General features: G+C 39.1%; 1 protein-coding gene across 11 annotated transcripts in view; it reads right to left on the bottom strand.

Moving 5' to 3' along the window:
• Nucleotides 1–20,798, bottom strand: part of ADAM22 (ADAM metallopeptidase domain 22) — a 132,701-nt gene that overhangs the window by 9,069 nt on the left and 102,834 nt on the right. The window contains exons 25-31 of one of the 11 annotated variants that reach the window (XM_064704237.1): nucleotides 20,009–20,099; nucleotides 18,870–18,887; nucleotides 15,824–16,018; nucleotides 12,916–13,016; nucleotides 12,277–12,343; nucleotides 9,387–9,497; nucleotides 7,217–7,303 (exon numbers count right to left, since the gene is read on the bottom strand). In XM_064704237.1, coding sequence (XP_064560307.1) covers nucleotides 7,217–7,303; nucleotides 9,387–9,497; nucleotides 12,277–12,343; nucleotides 12,916–13,016; nucleotides 15,824–16,018; nucleotides 18,870–18,887; nucleotides 20,009–20,099 — 670 coding nt within the window. The remainder of the gene's footprint in view (nucleotides 1–7,216; nucleotides 7,304–9,386; nucleotides 9,498–12,276; nucleotides 12,344–12,915; nucleotides 13,017–15,823; nucleotides 16,019–18,869; nucleotides 18,888–20,008; nucleotides 20,100–20,798) is intronic. The other 10 variants (XM_064704238.1, XM_064704241.1, XM_064704242.1 and 7 more) reach the window with 10 other exon arrangements.

Here is a 20,798-nt window from a genome sequence, read left to right as displayed (position 1 = left end):
TGTATAACAAAAATTACTTCTTAAACTGTTTTATATGGTACTGTAATTAATCATTATAAAATTATTAAAAACCAAATCTGCAATTGAATAAATACAGAACTAAAAGCATAAAGCCTAAATAGAAACAGTAATTGTATAAATACAAGCTAAACAAATGTCTTCTCCCAGTGACTAAATGGCAATTATGTGTCTTTATGCATATCTTACACATCTCCTAAATTGATACAAACATAGCAAATAAATCTATTATTTTTGTAACATTACTTTACACAAATGCATGCATTTGGAGGCCAAACTGTTAGTTGTGAAGTAACAAAGGCATATACAAAGTGCTAATAACAAATTGTTATACATGCAAGCATCATACAGTGCATATTGTTCCAGCCAAAGAAAGAGTCTGATGAGAATATACAAAAATGGACTGATTAGTCAATGGCAATCAGCATTTCTGTACAAGGTGAGTAGAGTAAGCAGGAGCAAGTAAATGTTTGTATCACATGAAAGGCATTCTTTTCATGTCAATAAGGCAACAGCACATTATTGACTGAAATTTTATACCCAAGAAAAACTCTTATGCTTCTGTTTTGAGATTCTGCACTTTTCCCACTTGAGAGGTTCCTATTAGGCTCTAAATCTGGGCAGAGTAAAATGAAAAAAATGCCTCAAAGTAGAAAAATTGAGCTATCCTGGCCCCCTTGTTCTCTTGTGCAGACCACGGGCATTCACCACAGGAGGCCACTTAATACTGGAAGCATATCACTCAGCCCTCCCTGAGCACTGCTCTCTAGTATCTTCTGAGTTCATGTGTCCCTGAAGATAGAAACTTTCCATAATAATAAGTGAAATTTATTTATCTTTAAATAACTGTTCTTTTATTTTGGACTATTGTATCATTTTGTTGTGTCTCTAGCTCCCTACAGCAGCAGATTCTCTTGCCTCCCATACAAACAATGACTGATGGTAGCCACAAGCAACAAGGTGTCGATGAAAATTATATGATGAGAGCTCTCCACTCTGGCTCATGATTCTCTAATGCCTCATGTGGTAGCCTCTAAGTTCAACAGCAATCAAGGGATTAGCATTGGTACAATTGTCCCAACACAGAAGCATCCAAACATCTTCAGTACCTGCACATTGGTCACCCATTAAGATGAACTGGACATACACCAATGTTTTCAGAAAGAAAAACCCTGAAACAGCTACTGCAGTATAAAACAAGGTTTCTGTATGTCCAACATCATGGATCTGGGCACCAAACTGTGCATGCAAGAAAACAGGTTAATTTTAAAAAAAAATTCCAAGGAAAGGTTGTCAACAGTGCCCTGCTGTTCACTATCCATACAAGTCCTCTCATCTCTGTCCCCACTTGGACTATCACTAATAAACTATTTGTGGATCTAGAATGAAGAATATAAGGAGAAGAGGGAGAGGGGAGACTAAGGAGAGCAGATTTTACATATTATTAGTAATCCAATTATTCAAAAATTTTACCCCATTGCTGCAGTAGAATTTTAAATTTTCATTTTAAAATTTGCAACAATGCACATGGAGATCAGAAACAAGGAACTGGGCCAGTGGAATCTGACTTGGCAACCCCTATCAGAAAGCTGTTTATAAGGTAGCACAGCCAGGGGGGTGGCACAGAATGAAGGCATCTCCCATCTCTTTCACCACACCAGGCACGACACCTCCAACACACCACAGGCTCTTCACATTTTAGATACTCTAAGAGAAGGCCACAGTGAGAGGAAAAGCCACATCCAATCTTCCTGTCCATCCATCTGAGCAGGTGATCCTGGAAGGAGTAATAATCCCCCAAAAGATGGGGCATCTTGAATATTTTCCCTGCACAAGTAGGTCCTCTGACCAGGATCCCTACCTCATCCTTTCAGCCAGGAAGCTTTGCACCATAACTCAAACACAATGCTGCCTTTTCCAAAGATTTTGAAGGCCACGCCTCCAGAGTAGCTGCCTACACATCCTTTTTCTCAAACCCCCTTTGTACTGCCTGATCACCTGCAGTTTGCACATCTGACTGATTGAGCTTTGCTGCCCAGCTGCAACACTGCAGCCAACACATCAAGAATGCAGTTGCACACTTACAGAAATGACCTTGCCCTCCCCTCACAGGGCCTCACCACTTATTTTTGTTATAGAGTTATGTGCTGGTTTTTGTCATCTTTAGTGCCAGCTACTGAGACTGTGAGCATACACAACTCAGCATATGCTCACAGATCTTACAGTGCATCTTCTGTGATAGACAACATTGTTTGAGGTGGTTTTGATCACCTTTCAGGTTGTGCCCTGCAATTGTGTATGTGCTGTGTATCCCAGATTTACATATACTTTAAATGAGAAAGGTCATGTCTGGCTCTTTCTCATTTACAGGATGGAGAGACAGCATTCAGGGACACTTGCAGGTAATGCTGGGGTTACAGGTAGGAAAACTTGGCAGTTTTGGTCAAGGGTGGGATCCACTTAGTTTTCACTAGGGTTTCAGTTCTCCTGCAATCAAATCCATTAGCTTTCATGCCAAATGTTGCTTCCCGCTGAAACTTTCACAAGAAACCAGTACACACCACGACAGAGATTTTACTGCCAACCCCAAATGAAGCCATGCACCTCACCTGCAAAAATTCTACTTTTTGAACAGAAAGCAAGATAGAGTAGCCATTTTGTGTCTTTCTGTCCTGAAAGCTAAAAACTAAGAGTGTGTGGAGACCATTCTGTGATTCACAACAAACACTGCGGCAGCAAGAAGACATCTGGAAGCAGTCCCTGCAGCCTTGGGCCTACCTGCTCCCCTCTTGTCCCTAAACAGCAAATGGTGGCTCACAATAAACTGTGCAAAATGTGTCACCTGGTCACACAACTAAATATTTTTCAATTTTGAGTGTCATTTTAGCTGAACTCAAGGCAGGAGGCCCTGACAGATCTGAACTGTTCTTGAACTGTGAGTGATTCTCTTTTGCAGACTGAAATAATGTAATGAAATCCAATTAACATTCAACCTGGTGAAAGCATTGCAAGCCCAAATATAGACGCTATCAATCTAATCTGACCTTTGCTGCTGTGGATACAGCTCTTTCTATGGCATCATCAGCCTAGATCCTACATTCGGATCTTCTAAAAACACTGGTGTGGCTAAACATTTTAAAGTAAGTTCGTTTTTAAAGCCACAGATGTGCACACATGTCCTCAGAGAGAGCAGCAGCAGAGGGGAGAGGAGGCTCATGGAAGGACTGCAGAAGAGTCAATGGTTGTGGCTTGAGCTGTCACTTGGAGCAGTGAACTGTGCCTCAGAAGCAGGCACTCACATGCTTCAATGAACCCATCTCCCTAACTCTTGAAGCAAAACACTGATCCTGACATCAGAAGGCATTTTTTCATTATCTGCCAACAATAACAGTATTTTGCTTTGGTAATACAGAAAAGGCTTGTTAGTTTGTTTTTTATTTTAAGCACAACCTAGAGCTGTCTCAGCAAGAGCAGCTTGCCAAGGGCTGGTCATGGCTCTGGCCCCAGTTGGATGCTCACAAAAGAAGGTAATGGAAATGGTCAACTAAAGAGGAACTGAGAAAAAGTCAAGGACACAAAAGAGCATTAGAAATAGGAGGGAAATGACAGCCTACTGTCTCCTCCTTCCATGCCCGTTCTTGATGCCCTTCTGATTTAGGACGGCCCTTTTCTTCTGGTTATGTGCTCTGGGTCTCCATCTAAAAAACACTTTGTTTGTTACTTTTGTATTTAAGTAACTCATAAAATACAACATATTGTAAATACTTGAAATAAATCAAATGTAGGCAGCTCAACACTTTAGAAGGTGCCTTCTAGACTTTTTTCTTTATAATTATCTACAGAAATATCATGTTTGGAGTTTCTGGCAGTTTTTTTTTTCTGATTCCATCATGGCTCCATCAAGTCTTTTAGATTCAGTGAGAATTCTGAATAATCCTTAACCATATTTCAGAAGGTCAGCCTGTGCAGTGGACACTGTAATTGTCAGTAACAAAAATAAGCAGTAGTAGCATATTCATAAAATAATGTCCCTTACAGCAAAGCTAAATTCAGGGAGAGGCTTCCTGCCTGATTTTATTGCTGAGGTTATGTGGTTATAGCCTGGCACACAAAATTAAGATCTAGACTAGACTTTAAGCAGGAAAATGAGAGTTTCCTTCACAGATCATATCTTCTTACAGATGAGAATCCCACACTAGGGAGTTTTCTGATGCCAGAGACACCAGGTACTATTATTACTATCATTATAAAAAGTAATTATATGAAATCCCCATCAGACTTGTAGACTAGAAAAAAATTACTAGGAAATCAGGTGTTAGAGATACAAATTATGATTTATATAGGGTATTTTAAGTAGATGGAGAAAATCTGGGTAATGACTAATATCTCTATTTTCTGAAAACCTGCAACTTTCCTAGAAGGCTTTTTTGTCATATTTCCTAATTCTATTTCAGCTCTTCCTACAACAGCACCAGTCATCAACGTATTATTCCTAAAACTACAAGGAAACAAGCACAACATCAGTATTACTTTCAGGACACATTTAAAAGGACAGAGAAATCAAAGATGATTATCAACATGAATATTACTCAGCTAAATATCTGCTGTAAATGTCTTATCCTGGCACTCTGACTCATAAAGTACAGTACCAGTTGGACAGTGTGACTTCAGCTCAATGTTCTAGTTTAACAAGTAAGATCTGTTTCATTCTGTTTGGGAATAACTTCACAGGCCCAGGCTCAAAACCCAGCCACAAGATGTTCTGACACACCATTCTTAGGAACAGTCTTTTCCTGCCCATGCTATCATTAAGCAAAATTGCACCTGATTTTTGTGGAGAAACTGTTAGTTCAACCTCTTGTAAATCCACAGCAACTCATCTCAGGAGATCTGATCTTTTGCCTTCCATAATGTGTCTGCAGAATACCTCCCCATGATTACCTCATTTAATTGGGACAATTCAGATTTCTAAATTTATTCTAGTTGCTCTCTGATTTCTAAGGGGAATGGCTGCAGGCAGTGATTAGTAAGCTTCTGTGGTGCAAAAAATTTGATTTATGCTACATCTCTACTGATGTGTAGCCTTTAAAACTCACATGGGTCAGCTTAATCCTCATCTAACGTGCCAAAAATGCTTGGTTTATCTCAAATACAATTAAAAATGTGACTCGTTGTAACAGCTGAATACCCTCAGGGACAGGGCATACTCCCATCAATTTAATCTAGTTACTAAATAAAAATATACTGATACTAAAAAATGAAAACCAAATTATGAGTATGCAGATTTTTAACTCTGTTTATCTAAACCATTTCAAGAAACCTGTATTAAAATAGTGCTATCTTCATATTCCATCAATGCGTTTGTTTATGGCTACCACAGGGCTTCTGATACAAAAACCCTGAAAGACAGTAATGGGGTTACGTTATGGTGAGCAGCTCTTGTCCTTGCCTGAACAATAAAGGTCAAGAGACTATTTTTAGAAAAGGTTTTGGTAATAAAGCACACCTCGATTCTTATGCGAGTTTGCCTAATTTCAGCTTACAGTAACCTCTGGTCATTATCAGTCTTAGTTGGCAAATCTAAAGGACCTCCCACACACAGAGATTTTGCTCCATATGCAGTGATGTGGACCTCATGATCAGGTAAGTGTTCAGCTGCTCCCTTAAACTGCACAGCCTGAGGCTCTCTAGAAAGAACTGGGCTTAGACCTCCTCAGTTCTAGAATGTGCTTGCTGAACTGCAGACACCAGACCTGGACCCTGTATCCCAGCACTGAAACAACCAGACTCACAGTACTCCCTGCCAGAATGCCCAGGTACCAAGAGACTTGTCTGATACCAACTGGCACTATCAAATCAACCTCCTGTAAGCCCTGGATTCTTGCATTAGGGAACTCTTCTCCCTTTTCAGGACTGAGGGCTGAACGGCCAAAGTTTACTCATTTTTCCTGTTTGTTCACTGGAAACCTTTCCTGCAGCTTACTCTGTCTGTGATTTATGAGGTGTTGAAAACAAACAGAAAGGGTTTTAATCATTTTATGGTGTTTTAAGACTTTGGGACATTTTTAGTTCTAAAAATGACTACATTCTTACCCTGCCATTTAATGTCTGACAGTGTTACTATTGGAATAAAAGTTTTTCATTAGTACACTGTGATACAACTCCCATCATATTTTTTTTCCAAATGCACACTGAACACATTTAGCATATGTTTCTGTCCTGTTGCACTTTTATTAGGTCTACTTTTGTAGCAAAACTATTAAGATTCTATTTACTTGTTCTTACCATCCTTCACTGTTTTGGCTGAAGGTTTTGCTTATTATTCTTTTGATTTGTGTTTCTGTAACTATCTTCATTTTTTATATGTCAGCTTACAGGTTCATGGATTTTGTTCATTCATTTGTCATAAATTGTCTTCCATTCTCTCCTATGCTGGCTCATTTTTTCAGCTGATGCAGAGATCTGTATCAGCTGTGGGACTGTGTCTTTTGGGAATATACCACAACATTCTCAGTCTCTTGATTCATGTCCAACAGGGGCCCAGCCTGATGCATGGTTTTTCTCTGTAACTTGGAATATACCAGATAATGCATACTCTTCCCTTTCAAAAGCAAGTTATATTTTTGGTTGAACCCTACCTCACTTGTAACAGATTAATTAGCAGTTTGACAATTAGATCACAGAGTATATTCTCATAAATTTAGTTTTCCAATTAAAATATATAAATTATTTCATTGCAGGCTGAGGGTAAAATACCACTACTTTTTAGTCTTTTTTAATTTAAATTTTAGTATGCACTATATAAGACAGTAGGTAGAGTCAATGTGTAATGAAACTACTTGCTTCAGTAAATTAAAATTCTATTTAAGTTAATAGTATTTTATTAGTGATAAATATGTCTCATGCCCATAAAACACTATTTGGCATAAAATGATGAGAAAGCTACTACAAGCTATAGATGATGGTGGGAACGCATGCACTACACACACCCTCTTCAATGGCTTCATTAAAACATTCAGAAAAAGAATTGTAAATTGCACATGAAGCCAAAAACAGACATCAAAATGCAGCAAAAGAAGAGGGGCCCTTTGCACCTAAGTAACTTGTATTGATTTATACAAGATAAGAGTCCCAAGATATTTGTATATGCTGGAACAGCTCTAAAAAATGAGAATTATAGAATTAATTTACAAAATACCTAAAGTATGGTCCTTCTGTGTTTTTATTCACATCTTCTACCCACTTAGCTACATTATATTCTCTTTTGAACCATGGGTTTAAATACCTGCGGAAAGCAATGGAAGGAACAGAGAAAGCAGAAGAACAAGAATAGAAAATCTGAGAACACACAGCACAAGCTTAGCAAGGATGTCTTCATCCCCAAAATGCAAGTGAATATGGCAAATCAATCAGTATGGATTTGGGTGAGGACTAGGCAATGTGTACAACTGCATGAGAAAATCTGACCTACGACAAGACTCATATGTTTGATTAGTCTGGAAACTCTTTCGGATACATCATTCATTTAATGTCTTAAGGGTAAAATTCACTCCTATGCAGAGGGCCAGTATTAAGCTCATGGTTTGAACTCCCTCATGATCTCAAAATAAGGATGAAGGGGCATTTTGGCTTCAGTCATGACGTTTGCTTGCCAAAGACACACTTTTGCATCCATCTAGATAAATTGCAAGATGATGGCTAAAAGACCACAGAATCTTGGGCTTGACCCTTTTTACAGGAATGAATTTCAGCCTCATTATGTTAAAAGGTTTGAATTTTTTGCCAGTATAGTGACAATTTTTACACTTACAGGCAAACAACCCTCTGGTTTTTCAAGGTTCATTTAGTTTGGCTTTAATGGAGGTAGGCTGCAGAGTTATCTTACATATTACAGAAGCAATATTGACATCAAAACCACATTTTTTAGGGAAAAAAGTCTGAGTTGTCTACTCATATTAGTTACATGAAAAATTATGAAATAAAGATGATATTTAATTATCTGACAACAAATTACTAAGGGAGAAGAAAACTTTTTTTGTAACAAATTTTTCCCAATAACCAGATAAGCAAATTCCTCCCCTTCTGTCATGTCAACAAAAAAGGCAGATGCAGAAAATAGGAGTTTGCCTGGACCAATTTAAAACTTGTTCATGTTAGATATAAACGGCAACAATCAAATGATTCATTGTGATCATCATCTTTATACATTAGAAACTAGCACAATGAAATAGGAAACAAATTTTAACCAAGGAAAATGGGAAAGAAAATTCCTCTTTAAGTTATTTTTGATACTTCTGGTCCAGTTCTTGTCACCCTTATTTATGGGAGTGACTCCAATGACCTCACACATGGGAACAGGCCTTGCAAGTTACTGCTCAGATGAATAAAAGTTGGGCCAAATCATGTCATTCAACCCCCTCCATATTTCAAACAACAATGACAACAAAAGCAGCAGCACTTTTTCAACTTCTTTTGCTCCTTTTTTGCTCTGGAACGTCTCCTCCCCGCCCCGCGCAAGCACAGCCACAGCTCTCAGAAAGGACTCGCCCTCAGCCACAAGTGCTTCTAAGAAGCTTCCTCAGCTCGCTTATCTGTCAGGAATCGGGAGTGCTTTATGCTTTCCAGCTTGGGGTCTCAGACAAAGAAAACACCAAAAGTGGTAGCGCAGCAGAACAGATGAACCACAAGTGAAGCAACAGGCTGATGCCAGTGTCACCAGGAACTAGTAAACTTCTGCTTTAGCTTTAATTGTACATTTTCTTGTACTTGCTGCAATACTTTAAACTTGCCCTTTTTCAGTTAAAAGGGTCTTTTGGTAACCATGAAACACTCCCAATCTGGCTTCCTGTATTAGAAAACAGTGTAAGGTGCTATCAAAGCATGCAATTGTTGCACAAACATGTTGCAGGGTTTCCTGGGTCTGGGTGTATTACAGACCATCATTCACTACCCCAATCCACCCGTTACAAAAAGGTTAAACTCAAGTTACTGCAGACCGCTACATGACAACATTGGAAAGCCCTCAGGCTGATCTTTCTGGCCACATGTCCATTAGTAATGGCCAGAATCCACACTTCCTTTGAGTGAGAAATTCTGCTTATAAACAAGGTGTCCTTACGCATAAGCCCAGAGCTAGACCAACAGCTCGACTCGGCTCGTAGCGCAACATGCAACAAGGCAAAAGACCTGGGCTCAAGAGTACTGGTACTCCTCAGGCTGGCGAGGAGGAAGGGTAGCTAGCGCTGCATCAGCAGGAGCACCTCCAAGCAGTCACGGTGTTTTGCCACAGAGAAACTATCGGATACTAGGGAAGGGACTTGTCACGGGACAAAATGGCAGCCCAGAATGCAGGGGCAGGTGAGACTGACCTGTGATCCCGACTCCCTGTTTGGGGGTGGTCAGAACCCCCTGGGCTTATGCCTTGGGCAGGGATTTGGTGGGCGAGAGAAAGCCCAGGCTCAGATGCATGGGTTACCCGGCTGCAAAAAGACAATATATAATAGAAAGTCTAAACCAAAGACGTTCGTATCATGTATTACAACGAGGAAGACAAATGCTTATAGGAAAAGCAGTGCAAATTAACAAAGGTCTGAATTGCTGGGACCTGTTTTAACACAAGCTCCCAATTAAACTGTCAACTTATTCAGAAAACTGTCATCATTCCTGGATAATTCGAATGGATTTTAATAGAGAGCTATTTATCAGGCCATTTCATCAGCCACAATTCTGAAAAAGCATTTGGCCTGTTGGCATTCCTTCCACATGTAATGAACCATCTGCCTTTAGTAAAGAATAATTATTTTGTTATCAAACATCCAGAAACAATTAAAAATGTCTCAAAATATCTTTAGCAATCTCCTCAGAGCTCTATGCTTAGCATAAGCCTTGTTCATGTACGCTAGGTCCAAGGGTCACACAAAGGTGTGAGCAGGACATTTTTCAGGAGCTGAAACCCTGTCAGCGCTGCTCGTGAGGGCTGCAGACTTTAAACCTTGCTCAGTCCTTAAGAAATTTTGTTTAAATTATTAATGTCACAATTCTATTTGATTTTTGGCTGTATACAAAAAACGATCTGTGCATAATGTGTGCAGTTACTGCAGACCATGCATACAAGTATCTTTGAAGGGAACCACACTAGTGTGGTTTTTAAAAAAATTAAATTCTGCACAAGGCATGGCATTAATAAACACAATTTTATAATGGTTAACTACAGTCTGCTAATTACAGGAGACCAACACTGTTATCCTTTTTCTTCCATATCAACAAGTATGCTTTATTGGACTCCCTAAGGGCCATAGAAGCTGACTTTCTAAATACTGCTTCAGAACAGATTTCAATATTATTCTGTACTTCCCAGACAAGGTAGAAAGGTAAATTGGTCTGGGAAAAGCCTCCATGTATTCTGCAGCATCCTCAAAGCAGCTGGTGTTGTTTTGGTTTATTTTTTTCCTAAATGATGAAATGCTCGTCGCAGTTACATCATTCTCAGTCCATTTTCTCTCCTTGCAAAAGAAGCTGTCCCTCTAACCAGAGAGCTAATTGCCCTCTAATAGCCCTGGCAGTTCTCTCCATTCCCCACTGAACTGACACAGCCTGTGGATCATTCATTCAGTGGGAGCTCTCTCTCCAGCTGGTGATAGGACTGCCCAGGAGACTTGGACAAGTCATTCAGGCCGTTGCAGTCCAGGACAGACCCAACCAGGAGAAAGGGTATTTTCCTGCCTGGCAGGCCTCTCCCAGGAACACACACACTGTGCTTCATCCCCAAAAGGTTGCTGCATGGCCCTTGGGAAGTACAAGCCTCCTCCCTGTAGCATCAGGGCTGCTGCTGGGTTGAGACACCACCATAACAAGCAGCAAAAAGGAAAGCAGAGAATTAGGTGGAAGTTCAGGGGCACCTTTACAAGAGAAACAAATATACAGGGAAATATATTTCCAACTCACAATATCTCTGTTTGCCTGCTTATTTAATGCTTCAAAGGTCTCAGAGGAAATCTCATTTGTATTTTTGGCAGCTCGGCCAGACAAATTTTGGTTTTATCAAACTATCTCATGCAAGGAGAAAAGAAAATTGGCAAAATAACATTTCAGTAAGAGTTTATCAGCACAGAGTACAGAGACTCTTGAGATAAACTCCTCCAAGGGCTAAAATTTCTGATTCCATGATGCCATTTTGACCATGCAATGTTATAATTGCAATGTGCATCGAAGTATTGTTTTTGTAATTTGTAGCATAGGGTTTTCTTTAGGAACCCTTTCTGAGCCTACTCACCTTAAGACAGTGCACTGCAGGTGAAAGAAAAGTTTCAGAACAAACTCAAAATCCCCAAACCAAAGAAAATGGGGCCCAGAGAGCAGTTAGCATTATTAGCTTCCAGCAGGGTTGCTATCAAGCCCATTTGCCCATCAAGGTGCAAAGTTAGTAGTCATGATATGGGGAAGGACACTCTCACTACCACCATGGTCAAAGAAAGGGCCATTCCTGTTGGCTGTAAGTGCTGTAAGAGCAGGCCAGTGCTTCTGACAAGCCCAGAGGTTTCCAGCCACTCACCACTCATTCACAAGAGGGGCCTGAACCAACAGGCTTAAGTACATAAGAAAGGCTCTTCCTGTGTGGGGAGCATTGCACACGTGGGCTCTTTAGGAAATGTAACCAATAAATCAATAAGCCAGCAACTCTCAGCTGTAGAGGAAAAGTCTGGAGATCAGTCACTTGGTAGAGACTTTAATTACCCTTTTACCACAGGGTTTAGTCAACTGGCTGTTTCAGGCTTACAATGGCAAACTTCAAGGAACTCTCAAAGCAGACAGATACCTCTCCTACAACCTCCAGGAAAGTATGCAGAGATACAAATCTCTGACTCTGCAATGGCCCAACCCAAAGTGGAGACAAGGGTAGGAAACAGTCAGGTTATCAGAAACTCAGTACTGAACCAGGATACACTCAGCAATGGCAGTTTACTGTAGACAAAAGCCTGCAGTGATGGTGCAGGCTGCCACCATCATTGGGAATTGCTATGGGAACGACTGTGAGGAAGCCTACATGAAAAAAGAAAATTAATAGTTAATTTTTAAAGAATACATTAAAAGAGGTTGAAATACATTAGCCAAACCATTTACCAGATTATCAGTCAGCAATCAGAATGGGCCACAGAGCAAAAATGCAGCTGTCTACTTTTCAGTATTCTTAATTTCCATCTACAAAACACAAATATGAAAACTCTACTTTTGGCTTTGCTTTTTTAAATTCAGACTTACTCAGTTGAATTAGACCGTGGCCTAAATCTTTTGCCTCTGACTTTCTTTCTGTTTCCTCCTATATTACCTGAAAGAAATCAAAGGACAAAGACAGTAAAACAACTTGAAACTCACCTGCCCCATGCCAAACTGTATATTCTTTTTGCATCCATAGCAAAAGAGCTGCTACCTTTAACTTTACACCATTAACCTTTAACTTTAACCATTTAAATCTCACAGGTCTGTTCCACTTGATTTAACCTCAGACACTTAGGTTACCTTTCTCTACTTTTTGCTGCAACTGTACAGAGCAAAGAGCTCCGTTATTTCAGCTGCTACTTGACAAATTCCCTACACTTCCAGAAAAACGCCTAACACTGCCTGATAAAATCACAGAAGCTGGCAATTGTGAATAGATTTCTTTCTCTTTTTCATGTTAGCTCACACTGGAGGGAGAAATTAAATGTAATTTCTTTGTGACAAAGTACTGTGCAAAAAAGGCACTTGTAGGGTGCTGCTAAATCCTAATTCCAAGTTAATAACAATTAGCATAATTTTAAGGAGTCATGCTGCTGTCCTAAGAGCAGCTAAACTTCCAGCAGAGCACCAGTGGTCCAGAGGCTGGTTTCCACTGTGGCCAGCACAGTGGTTCACACTTACCTTGCCAAGAATTACTCCTAGGCCTCCCATTTTCACAAATGTCTGAAATATGTTTTGTGTCTGGGATCCTTTCACTCCAGGAATGAGATAATCCATTTGACCTGGAATAGGAGGGCTCAGATGCAGTTATTGTTAAGGGTATTTGCTCACATCAATGTTAGCTCAGTGGTTTGGTCACATTCCTGAGGCCAGTGACAAAACATAGCCTAAGGTCTGTCTGCACTAGCAGAGCATCCAGGATTTCTGGTTAAACTCTGCAGTTACACCTTGCAGCTGTCCCTGCAGTGGCTCCATGTGCCCACATTCAAGAGCCAGGCATCAACACTGCTTTCTCACTCGTCTGCTGTGGAATGCACAAACAGCGGCGCACACCAGATTTCCTTTGGATTTGCAGCTCTGCCTCAGTTCCTAGATGGAAGATGCCCTTACTACTGTGCTCATTTCAAGGCTTTTTCATCTCCCATTCATGCACATCCCACCTGCAGGCTGCCCACTCCCTCCTTATGCTGTTGCAGGAGAGCCAGGACAGCTTCCCTCAACCCACTGCTAGCAGTCTCAGGGGCTCAGGAGTTTGTGACGAGCATCCTCCCTCCCACCCAGAGCTGGTAGTGCCAGGGGAGAGGTAACTCTGCCTCATTTTTGCTAATTTTGAACGTTTATATTTTATTAGCCAATTGCTGCAGTATATACTTCTAATGCTAAACTCAAAGCCAAAGATAGTCTTTTTATCTAGACGCTTGGTGCAAACTCTTTTTTCTTTCCTATTGCACTCCTTTTAAGAGCCAGAGATGTACGTGGTGATGTCCAACATGTGGGGTTTTGCCACAGGCTGCCTCTTGTTGAACTAGAGCTGCTGCTCAGCTGTTTGCCATGAGATCTATAATTGTTTCCAAAAGAGAAGAGGAAGTTGAAAAATCCACAATAGACATATTACAACGTCTTGCTTAAAAGAACTGGTTTTGTAGTTTTTAAGTCTGGATACTTGCATTTTTTAGTCTCTGATTTCCTTGGGAGCATCTGAGAGATGCTCTTCAATTTCCAGAAGCTCAGGCTAATCACAGCCACACTGAAGTGAGCCCAGGCTTTCATTAATTCAAACTTAATCACATCATGAAAGGTCTGAGAAACAACAGATCCACTGACAGATTTTCTAACACTTCCTCCTCCTCCTCAAGGTCACTTTCAGGTTCAGGAACATCTTGCTATATAATGATTTTGGTGTTTGCTATTTCATAGTAGCAAGAGTTATCATAAAGCTATGTCTTAATCCGTGAACATCCTCTGAATACCAGCTAACATTCCATAGTGCTTTCCAGCATGGAGAAGCCCAGGCAGCTGATGGCCCAGCCACTCTAACATCTCCCAAGAGATGCCATCCATACCAGCACACACAGCAAACCAAAACCAGCTTGGAAGGTAGGAGGTAGCACTCTGGGAATTCAAATGGAAGGACTGTGTCAGCTGTATCACAATGTTAATGGAATATTTGTCAGACTTACTTTTCCAGACTTGACAGTGGCACAACATACCTGAATTGGTGGTGGGAACAACAAAACTCTCTAGTACAGACAGACCTTAGAAACCATTAGCTTTTTGGAACAAATACTAAAGAGAGACACATGAAATAAATGAAGTATGAAGAGAAACACAGACACTGCATGAAAGAAGAAACACATTAAATTACAGTATTTAAAAATAACTTTTTTTTAAAACTAGTATTTAAACCTGATAGACAAAGCTATGAAAACTTGCTTTCCCAAGACTTTGTTTCAAAATTTTAATCAAATTTAAAAAGATTCTCTAACACAAACAGTGCATCATTTAAGATTAATGCTTGCTTCCTGAAAAAAATAAACAACCCACACATCCAAAAAGCTGAATTTAAAGATTAGAGATAATTAAGTAATCACTACTGGAGTTTCCCTTATAACATAATCATTCATTAACAAACTGAATGAAGTTGTATATAAGACCAAGCTGCTATACCAAAATAGCAAATGTCACTACATATGTGTCCCTTCCATACATTTCTCTTTACTTTAAGTGAAATAATATCAAAGAAAATGGCTTCATCAACTGCACAGTTGTAGGCTGCTAAGTGGGACAAGAATTGAGAATTGCAGTTTTCCTGTGAAGCACTTCATGACTGTCAATTCCTCTAGGACACAGCGCTTCTCATAAATTCTTTTATAGTGCTAGCTAGACATTTTCATATAAAGAATCCTTAACTGCAGAGGAACAGTGAGCATCATGATCTTAGCAATTACAAATGGCTCTCAATGCTTTTAAATGAATCTTCCCTTTTAAAATGTTGAATTTTTAGGCAACTGGGACAATAAAGGAATTAGTGAAATCTGATCAAGGGCAAAATCTAATTCTCTTTAATCTAATGGCAGCAAGCAGAAAAATGCAGAAAGTCTTTGTAGAATTATTTTCTAAGATAACACTTGGTGACCATTTAGTATACTACTCTAGTAAGTGAATAAAATGCAATCAGTATCATCTTTAATATGAGACAGCAGAAGTCTAAGTCAACATACTGGATTAATGACACTGACAAATAAAGATATAAAAATAACATTTATATTTAACATTTTATGTTTATAACTATTATTGAAGAAAGACAATGCTCCTTTTCTTTGATTACATGACACTGATTTAAAAAGTTGTTGGTGTTTTATTTAATTTTTTTTCAGCCACCAATTATTATTACAGTCTACTTGAAATCAATTCTCAAGCAGGGATATTATGAAAACTTTATTAAACAAAAATTGATTTACAATGCAAAAATTTTTTATTCTGGCCTAATCATACCAATTAGCAACTAGGACACAGGAGAAAAATCAGTAATCAAAGCAAAAAGGATGCTATTTCAAACATTCCACAAAGAAAGAAGAAAGAGTCAAACCTGCTGCAAAACAATGAAATGTTCTGACTAATGGAATAATGGGTGATGGAACAGGTAGAAATCTGAAAATGCGACAGAAAAGCAGACCTCTTCTTAGAACTAGATGCAGAGTTTGTGCTGACTCCAGGAGGCATGTCGCTATAAAAAGAGTCGGCCTCTCCCGGCTTTTTTACATAATCTCCCTGGGGTATTTGTCTGAAGTGTAATAAACATTGTAGAGTCAGAAAACATGACAGGAACTAGAACGCACACAAACATGCATGAACATTAGTTTAAAAGAAAGAGGCAAGGATAGCAATCCTTGAGAAAACCTGTTAACCACACACGATAAAGCTATTAATAAATAATTCAACCATCAGAGAGAAAAGTCCCACACGCTTCTGTTATGTGCAGAAGAGTGGATTATGTGGTTTTGGAAAGAGAAAACAACGAAAAAGTTAACTCTGATCACAATTTTCAAAGTGAACAGTTAATGATTCTTGAGACACTGGATAACCAGTCCAGACATTTCAAATAGCTCATCATGCTGGCTGCAAAAAGCACCAGTACAGAGCCTAAGCTGAATACAGGCCTGCATCAAAGAGGAGCTCAGGAATAGTGAATGGTTTTTTCCTTCTGAGGTAAATGCATTTAACTTTTGTGATCATGACAGAATTCAAGAGTAGCAACCTGTTGAGTTGTTTAAATTTCAGGAGGATAAAAACCTCCAGGTTTTTAACTGAATTCTTGTGTAAGGGAACTATCATCAGTGTCAGAGATCCTCAGCTATTCCTGATTACCACAGTAGTAGACTCAATCTGCCAAGACACACAACAGTAATGTAATAGTTTATCCTTTTCCAGAACTAGAAGCTCAGTTACGTTAAAAAAAAAAAAAAAAAAAAAAGATAAAACAATCTGTGCATTAGAAAGTTCTAATCGAGTTATGCAATTTTTTTGCGGATGGTGAATTCATTGCCAGCAGAAAATACCTGCCATTGCAAATATTCCAGTTATAGTTCCACCAGGTTTAAAAAACCTCCCAAGTACAAGTAGTTACTTTGACAGTTGACTATTTCATAATATCAGCATCAGTATTTATTCAGCCTCACACTTTCCAAGATATTTTTGCTACAGTCTGCTCCTATCAAGATGCACACTTATCAGGTTGATTCCAACTACAGACCTAAACTGGGACCTCTCCATTCCATATCTGGATTTCTAATGCTTCTGAAGTATGTAAAGTATACAACTATATGGCACATAAATCATTGGTGCAGTGCAGTACTTCCAGTCTCCATCTTCTAAGACCTCTGGAGTTTCAGTTCTTGTCCCATTCCTCAGCTGGCACATGGGTGTGTTCAGAGTTGGCTCAGTGTGGGCAGCTCTCTCTCCAGGGTTCCTCTAGCAAACTGCTCTCTTGCTACTCCATCAGATATAACTTCTCCCATGTATAGCTGTGCCCTTTAAAGTCACATATTCCAGCTGGCAGAATCCTTGCTAATTGGCTCTACTTACCACTTTCAGTTTATTTGTTTCAGTTGCTTATTAGTACCAAGTATAATCCTTATGTCATGTTCAAAAATATTATACTGTTATAAAATATTCATTGTTATTTAAGGAGTAACCTTTCTTTATTTTTTTTTTTTTAAGGACTGTCCAGACAATCTGGTGGATATGTTTTTTTCATTTAAGGAACACTCCCTGTACTTTTCCAAAAATATTTTATTTAGAAATCAGCCTACAGAGCTCCATTTTATGCATGAAGGAGATTTAGTTACTAAATGTTTTCCTCATCTTTAAAATGATGGAGTCCTCCATTACCTTCAGAAGCCTCAGCTTATGTTCGTTCCCACTCTGCCTGTGCTCTCACACACAGCTGCAGACTGGCTGCACACTCACAGCTCTCTCGCCATAAAGTAATTTCTGGAGATGAAGATATCTGAAGAAGTTACATTCTCTAGTATTCCAATGCAAACATAAACAGGGTAGACTCTGTTTCTGTTTCAAGATTTTTTCTGCTCTGTCCTCAGCCAATACTGAAACATCCACAGCAGAATGACTTGATGGCCATGTTAGTCTCCATTTATAGATACATCAGCTTCCACTAAGCAGCACCAAACCCTTAAATTCTGCCTTCCTTGAGCTGGGTAGCATTCCCTACCCACCAGCCCCTGCATAAGGCTTGACTTCAATAGTGTTGCCTTGTTACTGTACCTGTGGCCTATCTGACCCTGGAGCACACAACCAGCACTTGACGGTGCTTGTCCACTATTTATAAATATTTTGAGCCTGGCAGAGAAAGCGCTACACAAAGGGAAATGGAGAACAAGCACAACGGGTAGCAGCAACAAACAAAGCAGCAGCTTGGACCAGAAGGCAACGACACAGGCAGAAAACAGGGGAATTTGAGAAATCCTCTTATCTGTTGGGGACTGGGAGAGGAAGGAGCCAAGTCCTTCCCACAAGACCCATCTGCCAGGCAGATGCCCGATCAAAGGGAGGTGGTCTTCCAGGAGCCAAACATAAGTCACTAGGAAATCGGTTTATTTTTAGCCACAAGCTTGAAACGCTTAAAGCTCAGCCCGGTGCTGAAGCCAGTACTGTGCTTTAGCTATGAATCAATTGAACAGGGTGACAGGAAAGAATGGGCTCTTTGTCCGTACAGCAATTTAATTGCATTGTATTTTTAACTGCAAAGAAGCCCCAGGAATTAATTTGTCTCAAAAGGCTCCTGAACATCATGTTAATATTAATTATTCAGTTCTTAGCCTCCCAAGAATACTTTAGTCTCTAATAGCTGATTTTCAGTGTCTCTTATTGGAAATATTCTCCTGTTTTCCTAAATAAAACAGTCTATTGCAGAAGTATAAAAAACATTGGTGCTGCTACTGAGTCCAGTGAAATCAGGATTTCAAGCAATGCATTATAGAATTCTGATTTCATATATCACTCTAAAATATGATAACCCATCTCAATATTTTCTTTGTAGCATGTAAATGAGTGAAAGAGAAGAAAAGCTATTTTCAGAGACTTCTAAGATACATTCCACTACTTTTATCACATACCTCTGTCTTCTGTAGTTTCTTTCCATATAAACAGAAGAGAAAGGAAGAAGAATGAGTTTTTAGTATGCAGGTACACATGGTCAGTAAGACCAAAAAAATGTAAAAAGAAAAGTACTGTATACAGAATGAAATTTTTGCTCAAAATATTTCTACAAAATCACTTCTGAAATAAGCATATTTACAAATATACTACATCAGAATAAACTGCCAGAAGCTGAGGGTGATATACCAAGACAGCATAGCCTACTTTTCTACTATCCTCATCTTCATAGTTTTTATTCCAAATGCTTCTTTCCTTACATATTTCTGAGCTGCCCTCAGCCTACCTCAGTCTGGCACACCAGCAGGGGCTGTGCCACGTTGTTATGCCAAACCACTGGGGCTGTGCCCCAGCCACAGCACTGCCTGCAGCTCAGCCTGCCCTGCCCTCCGAGCACAGCGAGGACCTAGACACAAATGACTTTGGGAGACAGTTTCATCCAAACACAGATGATAAAGTCAGTACCTTGAACCTTTTTTTATTACAAGCAAAAGACATAAATCGCTCTGGTTTTATATGAAATTCACAAAAGAATTAAAACTGAAAAAGACTAATCAGGCTAATATAATCCATTTTGCCTCTCAGTGAGCACTGATATCTCTACACCAGGAGAGAACTTGAGCCTTATTTGCAAATTGCAGATCTTTCCCACCAAAAACTGTGCTTGAATTAATTTCAGGTTAAGCTGACTAAATATAATTATCTATTTAATGAAGGCTGTGGTTAAATGCTTTGCTGACTGATTGAGAGCTAATCTTGCTATATTTACTTCATCATGAGGAAACATTTATAATTTAATCAGATCATAATCCTGCATTTCCTTTGTCACATACAGTAAAATCATAATCTGATCATCTAAAAAAAAGAAAAGAAATTACTAAATGAGAAATAAATTTCAAATTTGGATCAAGTTCTCTAAAACCACATACAAATGTAAGAATTGCTTGAAAAATGTTAATACAATAAACATGTTACTGTATAAATATTGTTGAATTTGGATTTTTTAGATTTTTTTAATTGGTCTTTTCACAACATAATCAGCTATCACATGAAATACACATATTTTGAAATTCTATAAAGAAGAACAAAATGTACTTACTTGTAACCCCAAGCAGTTATTCCTAAAACGAGAGCCAACACTAAAATGGTGCCAGCAATAGCCCCTATTATTATATTTGTGCTAACCACGCCTGGAAACACAAGAAAGACGAAAAATATACATGGTTTTAGGAGAAAAATACACAAAACCAGTAAATGCACCATTTTTCAAAAACCAGCTTGAACAACTTTCACTAGGCTGATTGTGATACACTCCTGAAGCATAGCACGGACATAAAAAGATCATCTCTAAATCAAGCTTTGACTTCTGTGTCTGTTTCCACTAACTGAATGCTTGTTACACAGGAAACCTATGCAAGGTATCCCAAAACAGTATTATCAATATTAAACTGCTGTAGATTACATCCTTACAACCTGCCCTAACAAATCCATGGAATAAAAGTGGCTACTTGTTTGGTTTTGTTCAGATCCCTTCCACAGCTGAATAAATTAATCAAATGAAGGATTCTGGAAGATGTTCCCCTACAAGAATTTCTAATGACCAGCATTTACAAGCTCATTTCTCTACAATATATTTCTTTTGTACACAAGACTAAAGCAGAATAAAAACTTCCACTCCAAAAGTGTAAGTCAGGCATTACCTGACTACACTCCATCTAGAAGTGGAATGTCCCAGTAACCTTTTGTTTGTCTAATCTATCAATATACCTAATAAGGCCACTCAGATGACTGGGACAAGAATGGTGGAACTGGACCCATTGATACCAGTTCCCAAAGATGCACTGGCTGAGGCTTTATTTACAAACTTCTTTAATACTTTACAGTGCTTC

The sequence above is a fragment of the Zonotrichia leucophrys genome, chromosome 2, assembly GCF_028769735.1.
Source record: "Zonotrichia leucophrys gambelii isolate GWCS_2022_RI chromosome 2, RI_Zleu_2.0, whole genome shotgun sequence".
Taxonomy (NCBI): Eukaryota; Metazoa; Chordata; class Aves; order Passeriformes; family Passerellidae; genus Zonotrichia; species Zonotrichia leucophrys.
The sequence above is the reverse complement of the archived record's forward strand: the minus strand, read 5'-3'. Positions and strand labels throughout refer to the sequence as shown.